Source organism: Salvia hispanica, chromosome 4 (assembly GCF_023119035.1).
Source record: "Salvia hispanica cultivar TCC Black 2014 chromosome 4, UniMelb_Shisp_WGS_1.0, whole genome shotgun sequence".
Classification (NCBI taxonomy): Eukaryota; Viridiplantae; Streptophyta; class Magnoliopsida; order Lamiales; family Lamiaceae; genus Salvia; species Salvia hispanica.
Genome location: NC_062968.1, coordinates 22,992,213 through 23,005,329, shown reverse-complemented (window position 1 = coordinate 23,005,329; position 13,117 = coordinate 22,992,213). Strand labels below are relative to the sequence as shown.

The 13,117-nt window shown below is 31.4% G+C and overlaps 1 protein-coding gene across 1 annotated transcript; it reads left to right on the top strand.

The window, feature by feature from the left end:
- Positions 1-7,525: 7,525 nt before the first annotated feature.
- On the top strand, positions 7,526-9,433 carry LOC125220682 (auxin response factor 17-like). Its single transcript, XM_048122833.1, has 2 exons — positions 7,526-8,458; positions 8,774-9,433. The coding sequence occupies exons 1-2, from the start codon at positions 7,526-7,528 to the stop codon at positions 9,431-9,433; spliced, it is 1,593 nt and encodes a 530-aa protein (XP_047978790.1).
- The last annotated feature ends 3,684 nt before the right edge of the window (positions 9,434-13,117 follow it).

Genomic DNA, 13,117 nt, shown 5'->3' with positions numbered 1-13,117 from the left:
ACACTTTTAAAAGAAGAATACATTAAAATTTTATTTGCTTTAAGAAATCTTGTATTTGAATAATTGAATGTAACAATACACTTTAATTTACTTAAAATAGCCTTGTTTGTTTCATTTCTAATTTTTATGTGATTATATTTTTACTTTTAAAAATGTAAACATTTGATCTGATCTTACAACCATTTCAGTTACAATTCCTCACAGGATAATTTAGGTTTAATGTAGGAAAAAAATATTAAATGATACATTTATCACTAACCTATTGTATAAATCTTGTGAAATTTAAGTAGTTGCTTTATATTTGAAAATATGATACATTCTCTCCATATTATTTTTTGAACTCATTAAACAGTCTCACATAAAATTCTCAGAATAAATAACTATATATCGAGATGAATAAATAGTCGCTTTAGATTTAAAAACATACATTCACTCGATACCATTTTGTCAAAATTGACTACAAATTTAGGTACAAAAACTTCAACCTGTCTTATTTAAATCCGGAATTTGATTTTTTTTCTATTCAGTATTAGCACAACTCTCTCTCAGAACAATTAATTACATCGAGATGAATGAATAATTTTTTTTTATATTTGTAAACCTAACACATTCTCTCCATACTAATTTAGTTACGTAATTTTGCTTTAATTTGAAAACATGATATATTCACCGGTACTCCCTTCGTCTCATTCAAGATGGTCAATTTCCTTTTTTTTTTGTCCCAATCAACATGATCATTTTCCAATTTTGTAAATCACCTCCTCTCTCTCCTTATTAAAATATTCACCAACTTTTTTCATTTCTACTTTATTTCATCTAACAACATTTCCTAAAATCTCGTGTCACTCAAGAATGTGGTCATCTTGAGTGGGATGGAATGAGTATATACTACTACTTCCGTCTCACAATAAGTGTTACATTTTACCATTTCAGTCCGTCCTACAATAATAGTCACATTTCACTTTTACAATAAATAGTAAGTAGATCTCACATTCCATCAACCAATTCTACTCACATTTATAAAACTAATATATATATATAAGTGAGACATATAATTCAATAACTTATTCAACTACTTTTCTTTATATTTTTTAAAAATCTGTGCCCACACTATATGACACTTAAATTTAGGCCGAGGTAGTAATTTTTAAAAAATGAACCCAAAAACTGACGGAAAGTAAGGGATGGGCATGAAACTGCAACCCTTCATGTGAAAAGCCCAAAATCTGACTTTTTTTGAAACCATCCACAGATAATCTCATACTACATGCCTATTTAATCACAACGAGACGAATCGCGTAACCAAAAAAGGCAAATAAAAATGAAAAAAGAGAGGAAAAAAGTAATAATCCCAACACACTCACCTCTTGTTTAGCATGTCTTAAAACCAAACAAAAAAGAGAAAACGTTTCTCGACACACTCTTCGGATAAAAACAGGAGGTAAAAACGTGTGCCGTGTCAGTCAAAGGAGACTCACGCTTTCTCCGTGCAAATTTTTTGTTTATACCCTCTGCTTTTCCGCTTGTACGCTAAAAAATGCATGTTCTTTTCTATGTCCCATTCTACCCTTTTTTACTATGGTTTAAATTATTCATATTTCTTTGGACTAAAATAAAAAGGGGAAATTATCTGCATTTTCATTGCAACAATTTTTTATTGTGATTATGTTTCTTTATTTTTATTAATAATTAATACACTTTTATCTAATGTTATTTGAAAAAGCAAATAGGAGTATTATTTTGGAATATTGGGTACTAGAGTCAGACAGTTTGAAATGATCTGGAAAAAGAATATTCCTGACTTTCAGATATTGATGAAATTAATATTAATAAATATCGTTGGTTGAGTGGAAAAATAATTAATGGAAAGGGATGTCAGTTTAGTTTCCATTGCATTAAGTAAAAGGAAAAGATAGTACTATTAAATTTTTTATTTTAATTTCATTTTTTAGACATATCTATGCTAAATAATTTTGGAATCTGAAGCTGTGTAATAGTTTGAGATTTTAAGGGGATATAATAGGTTTCATTTCTTATCACTAAACAGAAAAAGTGTAGTATAGATTTCAATAAATACATCTTATTCAAAAGATATGGTTTTTTGAATACTCTAATTTTGATTTTTTAGAGGTCAACTACTTGAGTCAAATCGCATCAATTGTTAGGGATGATTGTTATTTGATTAGGGATAGTTGTTATTTATATATGGTTGGTCTATAATTTTTGAAAATGGAATGTAAAATATTAACTTTTCAATTTTTCCCTGTTATCCCATAAATGTCAAATTCAAATCTGATATGGTAATTAAAACAAATCATATTATTTCGATAATTTTGTGTCGTTTTAATCAAAACTCAAATTAGAACAACATCGTTTTTTATATAACAGTGTTGTTTTGTCCTAACAACATTAATTCGTTGCTATTTTGACAAATGTGACATAATTTTAAAAATAAAAGTGATGGTTTTTATACTCCATTTCAGTTTCAAAAAAATCTCTTGTCAACAAAAGTTTATGATTGAACAGACAATTGCCCCTTTTAATGATTGTGAGGAAAAATAAAATAAACACTACTACTCTCTAGTCTGGTTTTTCTTTTGTTGGATCTTAGATGGAATTTTTACTTCGATTGAATTTTATGAAAGTTAAAATAAATGCTCTCTAGTTTGTTTTTTTTATTGAATTTTAGATGGATTTTTAATTTAGGTTGAATTTTTGGAGAATTGAAATAAATACTCCTTCCGTTCCCTCATAGTTGAGGCGGAACTTTTCGGCACGGAGTTTAAGAAATGAATGTTGAGTGTGTTAAATAAATAGTTAAAAAAATAAGAAAGAGAAAAATGTAGAGAGAATAAAGTAAAAAGTGAATAAAGTAGAGAGAATAAAGTAAGAAAAGAGTAAAGTAAGAAAGAGGAAAAAGTTACTCCCTCCGTCCCGGAGTATTAGACTCACTTCTTTTGGGCACATGATTTAAGGAATTGATATTTAAATAGTTAAAGTGGAGAGAGTAAAGTATGAGAGAGGGAAAAAGTAGGGGAGAGAAGAGAGAAAAAAGTAGGTGGAGAATAAAATAAGATAGATACTTTTTACTAAAAAAAGAAAATGAGTCTAATATGTTGGGACATCCCAAAAAGGAAAGTTAGTCTAATACCTTGGGATGGAGGGAGTACTATATGTGGAAATGACTCAACTATGAGGGAACTTCCCAAAATGGAAAAATGACTCAACTATGAAGGAACGAAGGGAGTACTCTTAGCTTGATTTGGTTGAAATTTAAATGGACTTTTTTATTTTGCTTGATATAGGCATTAAATAATCATTCGTGTAAGTACATTGGCATTGATATTGTACATTAAATTTATTACACGAGTGTCTCAATAGCAAATTTAAAGTCCAACCTTACACGAATTGTCTACTCATTAACTTACAACTATTTTGTCATAACACACGACATTTACTCATAACATAGAAACATGAAATAAATTAAAATAGCATCATTGATACAATAAACTTATTTAATAATGTAACAATCATGTTTGGAGATAATAATTTCTATCTCTTTGTGATGAAACTATTTTTCTCTATTAGTTTCCTTAATTAAATATGTTTGACTTGTTTCACTTTTACTATACAAAAAAAAACATCTAGCTTTATTAACCAGATTTACATTGTTACACGATTTACACAAAATATCCAAACATGCTTAGTTCTAGTGGAATTCTTGTAAATTAATAGGAAAATGAGTGGGGAAATAGACAATCTTCTAGAAAAAGGGGTACACTACCTGAATAGCCTTGAGCACACAATTTATTTTTTTTGTAAAAGGTGAAATAATAATTTGCTTTTAGTAAAAGTCGAAATAGTAATATGAGAACCATTTAGCAAAAGAGTAATAATGGAATGTAATATTTAATGATGAACATTCTAAAATAACAATGTATAACATTTAATTCCGGATGTAGAGATGTTATATAAGAAAAAGTTACACGTTTTAATGTGCTTTTTTGCAATGTCTGAAATTAACAACACTGTAAAATTAAAACATACTCCATGTAACTGAATATTGTGTTTTAATTTATTATACTAGTTCATATCTCTACCCTTAAAAACAGGAATTAGTTATGCCTTTTCATAACTAATGGTGCTCATCCCAAATTTATAATATTTGACAATTACTGGCAAACGAAGAGTGTATTGATATATTAGAAAAAATTGTAACAGTTGAATATGAGTTCTTAAAACATCTTAATTTGATAAAATTCTAAAAAATTATGCAATGCAAGTAGAATATTGTGTTTCAATTTATTAAAATTCCTGATATCTGAAAAAAAATTATATTTTAAAGAAATATTGGCACTTAATATAATAGAACTTTCAAAAAGTTTAGTTTTTTCCACGAATTTTGAAATTGGCAAATAGTATCACAAACTTTACCCCGAGTTTGTTATTTCCCACTAATGAAAAAATTCCGGCTATATTAATAAATTGAGAATAATTTTGAAGGGTGTGCTTCAAGAAAAACTATCTTTCAAATATTAAAAAACTTGAAGTTCTCGAAATTGTTGTCGAGAAATTACAAAAAAAAATCATAAAATAAAATTATTTGCCTGAATTTTTTCATTTGTGGGAAATAGCAAACGGTAAAGTTCGTTTGATATTATTTGCCAATTTTAAAATTTATGAGAAAAACCCTATTTTTTTAAAGTTCATTGATATTAGTTATTAATATCCCTATTTTTAACGTGGGTTTTCATATATCTGAACTGTAAAATTAAAACCAAATTGTAAGAACAATGTAACGGAATACTGTAATTAATTTAGTACTAGTATTATAAACCGTGATACCTATCTCTACCCGAAAAACCAGGAATTTTATTTTGCTTTACATGTCCACGTGGAGGTGTCTGAAGGGCTGTGGGGACGACCACAGGGTGAAATGTAAATATGCTGATGAGGCAAAGTAAAATAAACGTGTGCATCAGCCACTTACTATAAATGGCAAGGGCACTATGGTAATTTTAATGTATTTATATTACATTTTCTGCTTAATTTTACAGGCAAAGGAGGTGATTTATACGCGCCACTGTTAATACACAATTTGGGAAATTCATTGCAATTAAGGGTAATGTTCGTGTGGTATGTAAAGTGGTATTTTTGTAATTAATTTTTATATAAATTATTTGACATAAAATTTGAGGATGATTGTGGGACATTAGTTGGAAATAAAATTACATGCAAATGTTTTAAATAAGTATACAAAATATTGTCAAATAAAAATATTAAGAAAATATAAGAAAAGATCATGTATGTAGATGGCGGCGCACGACAAAAGATGTTTTTTGGAGGAAATGTCGGACATCCGGTACTCGTCGTACACCGCGTTGACTATGGAGATTGTAAATACACGATGATTAAAATTATAGGTAAATGTTTTAAATAAATGGATAAAATTGTCAAATAAAAAGATCAGGTATATAGATGGTGGCGCACGCATAGATGATGTTTGGAGGAATGCCGGACATTGTACGTGTCATATGTCGCGTTGACTATGAAGATTTATGGATATTTTTTGTTGATGATTCTGAGGTAAAAAAGTATGGCGATTTATTATAGAACACGCAAACAATAATTTTCGTGCAATGTGTTTTTCAATACACATGCATATATAACTCGATCACGTAGATGATGGCGCACGACAAATAGATGATGTTTGGAGAAAATGTCGCGTTGACTATGGAGGTGGATAATATATTTCGATAAAAATTATAGAGTAAAAAAGTATGACGATTTATTATAGAACACACAAATAATAATTTCCATGTAATCTTTACCTTAACAAAGGAGTATGTATTTCCAGCACACGTGCATACATAACTCGATCGCATGCATAGATTGCGGCAGACGACAAACTTATAATGTACTATATGGAATGCGACATACAACAATATAAGATTTTGAAAAGAATCCATACATTCGATATGCGTCATTTGTATATTCCGCGTATATGACAGAGGTTAATAAAAGTTAATTGCATAATTCAACAAGTTTAAGTAAAATAATATGCCGATTTCTTTATTTAACACAAATAATAATTTATACGCAATCTTTACAGATACAATACTGCACATGCAAATATAAATCCATCATGTACGTACATAGATGTCGTCGGTAGGCGATAAATAGGTTAAGTATATAGATTGCGACATACGACAAATAGATGATGTTTCAAATTCAGACTTTTGATGTGTCATTCTTATATTCAACATATTTGACGGGGGTTAATGAAAGTTAATTGCAGAATTCAACAAATTGAAGTAAAAATATGACAATTTTTTTATAGAACACACAAACAATAATTTACACACAACCTTTACAGTTGCAATATACTCCATTTTTTTATTACACGTGCAAATGCAACATCATGTGCAAAGATGATGGCGAACAACAAATAGATCATTTACAAAGATTGCAACATACGACAAAATGGTGATGTTTTAAAAATCCGGATATTCGATACATGTTACTATTATATTCCGCGTATATCACCGAGATTTAAGTAAAAAAATGTCTATTTTATAGAATACTCAAACTATAAAGTCCACACATCTTTACATTAACAAAATAAGTGTTTTTAGTACACGTGCAAATAAAACTGGATCATATACACAGATGACAGTGGGCGACACAGATCATGTACTATCGATTGTGACAAACGACAAATAGATTATGTTTCAAAATATCCGGACATTTGATACACGTCACTTTTATATTCCACGTATATTGCGGCAATTGATGAATAAAATACGGATGTCGGTGGACGACACAAATCATGTATATCGATTGCGACAGACGACAAATAGAATGTTTCAAAATATCCGGACATTTGATACACGCCAGTACTCTTATATCATGCCTATATTGCGGAGATTGTTTATTGAAATCCGGATGTCAACGGACGACACAAATCATGTGTATAGATTGCGAATCCCAAAGCCGACAATTCGATAATGTTTCAAAAAAATCCGACATTTGATACACGTTCCCGCGTATATCACGGAGATTATTAATAAAAATTAATTACCATATTATTAAACAAATTTGATATATAAACTCTCAACATACTATACTTTATGACCTTATTTGAATTTTCCAACCATTTTAGATAGTAGATACTACAATGTGTTTCGTAGTAGATTTTTGTAATGAAGTTTTTAATATCACTCAAAAATCGCTAGATCCGTGACCTAATTATGACTAATTACATTAGCTTCGATTACTCATTAATTTAATTTAACTTAAGAGAGATTAGATTCAGTTAAATACTCCGTACAACCACTTTGCAAATGATGCGCGTGGGGTGAGAGCGAGAGAAATAGCGCGTGTAGAGCGCCTTTTTGGCTATGAACACTATAAATATCCGCAATTCTTCTTCTCCATATCACTCATTCTCTTCACCTCACTCCCATCTCTCTCTATAAATACTCTCCCTCTCTATAGAAATTCGCAGACTACACCGGCGCGAGCAATGGCTCTAAACGCAACAGCCGCCGTGGAAGTCGATTCCGCGATCTGGCACGCGGTCGCCGGCGCCGAAGTGCACATTCCGGCGATTAATTCCTACGTCTACTACTTCCCCCAGGGGCATTTGGAGAATGTCTCCGCCCCCGCCGCTGCCTACAATTTCAACCTAATGCGGCCGTGGATCCCCTGCCAAGTGATTTCCGTTGGATTCCTCTCCGATCCGGTGACGGATCAGGTTTTCTCCAAAATCCTCCTCCAGCCGCTGCAGCCGCTCGGCCACCGCCAGAACGACGCACTCAATTTCGCCGAAAGCGACGTCGTCACGTACGCGAAGGTCCTGACCCGATCCGACGCCAACAACGGCGGCGGATTCTCCGTGCCTCGGTTCTGCGCGGATATGATCCTCCCGCAGCTCGATCTGGAGGCGGATCCGCCGGCGCAGAATCTGCTGCCGAGAGACACGCTCGGCCATGCATGGGAGTTCCGCCACATCTTCCGCGGCACGCCGCGGCGGCACCTCCTCACCTCGGGGTGGAGCCGGTTCGTCAACGCGAAGAGCCTCGTCGCCGGCGACGCGGTCGTCTTCATGAAGAAGAGATCCACCGGCGAGCTGTACCTCGGGATCCGCCGCGCGGCCACGTTCGTCGGCGCCGGGGGCGGCGCCGACGCGGCGGCGGTGGTGGGCGCGGTGCAGAGGGCGGGGAGGGGGCTGGCGTTCGAGGTGGTGTACTATCCCAAGGCAGGATCGCCGGATTTCGTGGTGATGGCGGAGAAGGTGAAGGATTCGCTGCAGATGCGGTGGGTGGCCGGGATGAAGGTGAAGATGCACGTGGAGACGGAGGACGCGTCGAGGATGACGTGGATGCTGGGGACCGTGACCGCCGCGGCGACGCCGGTCAGCGGAGTTTGGTGCGGCTCGCCTTGGCGCATGCTCACGGTAACCGCTCACTCGATGAATTTTGAATTAATATCTTCACCTTGTTACTCTTGAATTTGAGCTGATTATTCATTAAATGCGTCATGATCCATAGGATATTTTGACTTTTTAAATCGCAAATCGCCAAATTAATTCATTATAGTTTTCTAAATAAATAAATCAACTTTACCTATGATTTTCATCTCACTTGGTACATTTTCCCACTAACATTGGTTTCATTTATTTTTATTGTTGTAACCTTTTCTTTTATTTAAGATATTTTTTCTCAAGTTTGTGCAAAATAGTGCATTAGAGATCTAAATTTCATGATTTTAGGTGAATTGGGAAGATCCGGAGGGTTCGGACGAGATTACTACGAGGACCGTGAACCCGTGGCAAGTGGACTACTTGCCATTCTCTCCACTAATGGCCCCAGGCTTCCATCCGGCGAAGAGGCTCAAATTCTTGCAAAACAACGGCAATTATTTCCCTCCGGCCAACCACTTCGCCGGCAACCCCAGCGTCGCCGCTCCCGTCTTCGACTTCTCTCACTACATGGGCATGCAGGCCGTCAGGCCGAACCCTGCCGCCGGCGCCCGTTACCAGCTCCAGCCGGCGCTGAACAATCTCCACCGCGCCATCGAGAATTTCCGGCCGGCGATGGTGCTCAACCGTGTCCACCACCCGCACAGGCTGCACAACCTCCAGCTGCAGGCGGCGGCCCACAACATCCCTCTTCCGGTGGCGTTCCGCAACCTCCAGCGACGGGCGGCGGCGGTGAATAACGAGGCGGAGCAGGATTTGATCTCCGTGTCGATGGCGCTGAGCATCGGGAGCTCGTCGGGCAGCGTGCAGTCGCAGGGGACGGGGCAGGGGGCTTCGTCGTTCCAGCTGTTCGGGAAGACGATTGAGATGGCTGGGGACGACGAAGGAGAGGAAGGGGAGAGTGGTGGCGGCGGAGAGGGTGGTGATGATGGCGGTGAGAGCTGTGGTTGAGGGGAAGAATGGTGGAGGGATGATACTTTTTTGTTTTGAATAGTTTTTTTTTTTTCAATTGAATGATTTTGAAATGGAAGATTGAAAGTTGTATACTGTTAATTATGTAATTTTCGATCGAGATATTTCATGTGTGTTTAGAATGATTGAGTATCATATTATCATCTTAGTGCAATATTGCGCAATACTGTGCATGGTTGTGTAAATAAATAAAATCATTTGATTATGAGGATAACAAATTAAATGGAGTATTAACTTAACAAACTTTAATCATTATATTTAAATAAATTAATTAATTTTTAATTAAATTATACAACATATTAATTGTAAATCCAAAAGGATTAGCTCATACATAGTACTATGGAGTATAATTTATTTACTTTTCAAAAATTAATTAAATATGCTGGTTAAATTAATCACTGCAAAAAATAAATAGAAATAAAAAAGGAAAAATTATCCCTTAATTGTTTAGGAACAATTTAATATAAAAATTACTGTGATACCGAACTAAAAAATTTCTACATACATAATACCCTTATCTTTTAAATAGGACCAAATCAGTTTTATTTCTATTATTTTTGTTATTAATTATATTGTTTATTTACTAAATTATCCCTATTATAAATCTATATGTAACAAATCAATTATTCAATCTTACGAACGTACAAATTAAAATCTTGAAGCAATGGAATGGGAAATGATGTTTTGTAATTTTATATTATATACGTATTTTATTTTTAATTAAATTTCTAAGTTGTTCATATAAGAGTACTAATTTTGGAACGTTAACTATATACGTTTACTTTCAAAAATAAAAATTGTAAATATATCTTAATTTCCAAAATACATGGAGTAGTATTTTAATAAGGTATATACCTTTACTTTTCAAATTTCAATTTATTTTTAAAAAGATTGTAAAATATTAGTTATATATATAAAATGCTAATTAAATGAATTAAAAAAGTATTTGATTATTTTTTATCGGGGTTCAAAGTAAAGTTCCAAAAAAAAAAAAATTCAAATAATTTTAAATTTGATACATATTATATATTATTATTAATGAAGTTTACAATTTTGATTTTGAGAATTTTATAATTTTGATTTAATTCTTTATATTTTTCTTTTATGTAAATTCATAATTTTTAGGACATTACGTTAAACCTCAATTAAAAAAAAGTTATCAACATTCTTAACTCATCTATCAAATTATGTTAAGATATACAGTTAATATTTCAATTTTTGTTATTCTGAACCCAATTCAATATAACATGTAACAAATTAAAATCTAATATAAAATATATTAATACTAATTGAGGTTATGATTATTATATTTAAGAATTTCATACTTTTTATAGTCATTTTTTGTTTTTTAAATTTTAATTTCTTTAAATTCTAAATTTTCAAATGTTGCAATCGTACCCAAAAAAAAAAAAAAATCACAAATTCTTAATTCGTCTCTTCCATACTAATTTAAAGGTATATGTAAATATTTTATCTTTTACTTTATAAAATATTATAGGTCCTAGTTCAATTCACTACTATATCATGCAGCAAACTAAAATTTGAGATATATTAATACTAATGGAGTTTAACTCTTTACTTTCAAATTTTTCATTCTTCAACTTCTTAATTTTTACAAAACGTTGAACCTAAGTCGAAAATATGTTCTTAACTCTTCTATTTAATATTTTATCTTTTTTTATATAAAGTATTAGGTTAGTATTAGGTTTCTTAGTTCAATTTACTATTATATGCAAAAATTAAAATTTAATACTACTAACTGAGTTTACAATTTTAATTTTTTTAAAATTTTGTAATTCTGATTTGAATACGTTACTTTCCAAAAGATTAATTTCTACAAATTATCAATTTTTGAAACGTTACAGTCGAACATCGATAAAAAAAATAACCATATGTTCATAACTCATTTATTCAATATAGTATTTTAAAGTTATATAGTTAGTATTTTAACTTTTCCTTCATAAAATATTAGAATTCAAGCTCGATATACTATATGAAGTAACACATTAAAATTTGAGATATTTTATTGTAATCCTAATTGAATATACAATTCTATTTTAAATATTTTCATACACTTTCATGTTATACCTCTATCTTTTAAAATTTTAATTTCATTAAATTATTAATTTTTGGGATGCTATAGTTGAACCATGATAAAAAAAAATCATATAATTTTAACTCTTTTATTTTATATTTGAAGCTAAGTATTTAATTATTTATCCTATAATTACTATCCCATACTAAATAAATCATACCCTGGCTATTTCTGACTTTATTTAATTTTAATACTTTATTTTTCAATTTTAATATTATTCAATTCTTATTTTTTAGAATTTTACAGGCAAATTCTGTTAGAAAATAATTACATGTTCCTAACTTGTCCAATTAATATTTTAAAAATAAATATTAAATATCTTTTTATTTAAATACCTTAGCTCAATTTACTTGACATTCCGAATTTCAGTTTTCTAACTAAACTCTTAATTTTTGGTGTAGCTTTAATATTTGAAATTTATATTTTTAATATTTCTCTGTTTCTTTGTAAAAATATTAGACTTCCTAACTCATTTTAGTTTATCATAAAAGAAATTAAAATTGGAAAATTATGATTTAAAGATACCAACAATTGAGTTAACAATTTTGATTTAAGAATTTCATAATTTTGTTTTAACTTTTCACTTTCCAAATTTTTAGCTCCATTAAATTTTTAATTTTTAGAACGTTACAGTGAAATTTCGATAAAATAATTGTAACATGTTCCTAACTTATGTATTTAATATTTTAAAGCTATATAGAGTATTTTATAATTTGCCTCCACTCATCCTAAGGTAAGTGACACATTTTTTTTGCAAGTGTTTTGAAAAATTAATATAAGTAGTTAAATGATGAAAAAACAAAGTAAGTGGGAGAATACTGTACTTTAATTATTTATTATCATTTTCTCAAAACACACGTGAGGAAAAAGAAATGTACTCCTCCGTTCCATACTATTCACACTTTTCACTTTAACAGCGTAAATTTGAACACGAGTAATTAGTGTAATTAAATTAAAATTTTAAGTGCAATAAGACAACACTTGATAAAGGAAACACGAACTAACTCGAATATCTTAATTAAATACCATATTTTTTTTATCTAAAATATAAATAGTGCAAATAGTTTGGGGACAGTCCGAAAATGAAATGTGCAAGTAGCATGGGACGGAGGGAGTATCACTTACTAGAGATGAAGGGAATAAATGAAAATTTGATAGTGTATGAATATTGATTGAGTTTTGGATTTTGATTATAAGAATTATAGTACTCCGTATAATTTTTAATTTTTTGGACTGATTTTAATATTTTAAAGCTATATCAACAATATTTTTTCTTTTTCTCTGTACAACTATATGACTAACATTTAATTGACGGAAATGCTTTGAAGGAATCTGTTTGTAAGATTCATAATGATTTGCATTTGATTTAGATATAATTAAATAGATATACAGTAGAAAAGCAAATCTTTTTCCAAATCTATAATCTTTAATTTGAAAATTTAAATTTTTCAGAATATATTATATTAAAGGACAGATATGTAATATAGTAATATATTTTAAAACAATTAAAAATAATAAACTGATTTTGAAGTGAAAATACCTAAAATATCCAATTATATACGTAGAAA

Excerpts from the sequence above, each read along its gene's own strand:
- LOC125220682 (XM_048122833.1), top strand. The coding sequence starts at position 7,526 with ATGGCTCTAAACGCAACAGCCGCCGTGGAAGTCGATTCCGCGATCTGG. Across the intron at positions 8,459-8,773 it reads CGCCTTGGCGCATGCTCACG|GTGAATTGGGAAGATCCGGA; the intron begins GTAACCGCTCAC and ends TCATGATTTTAG.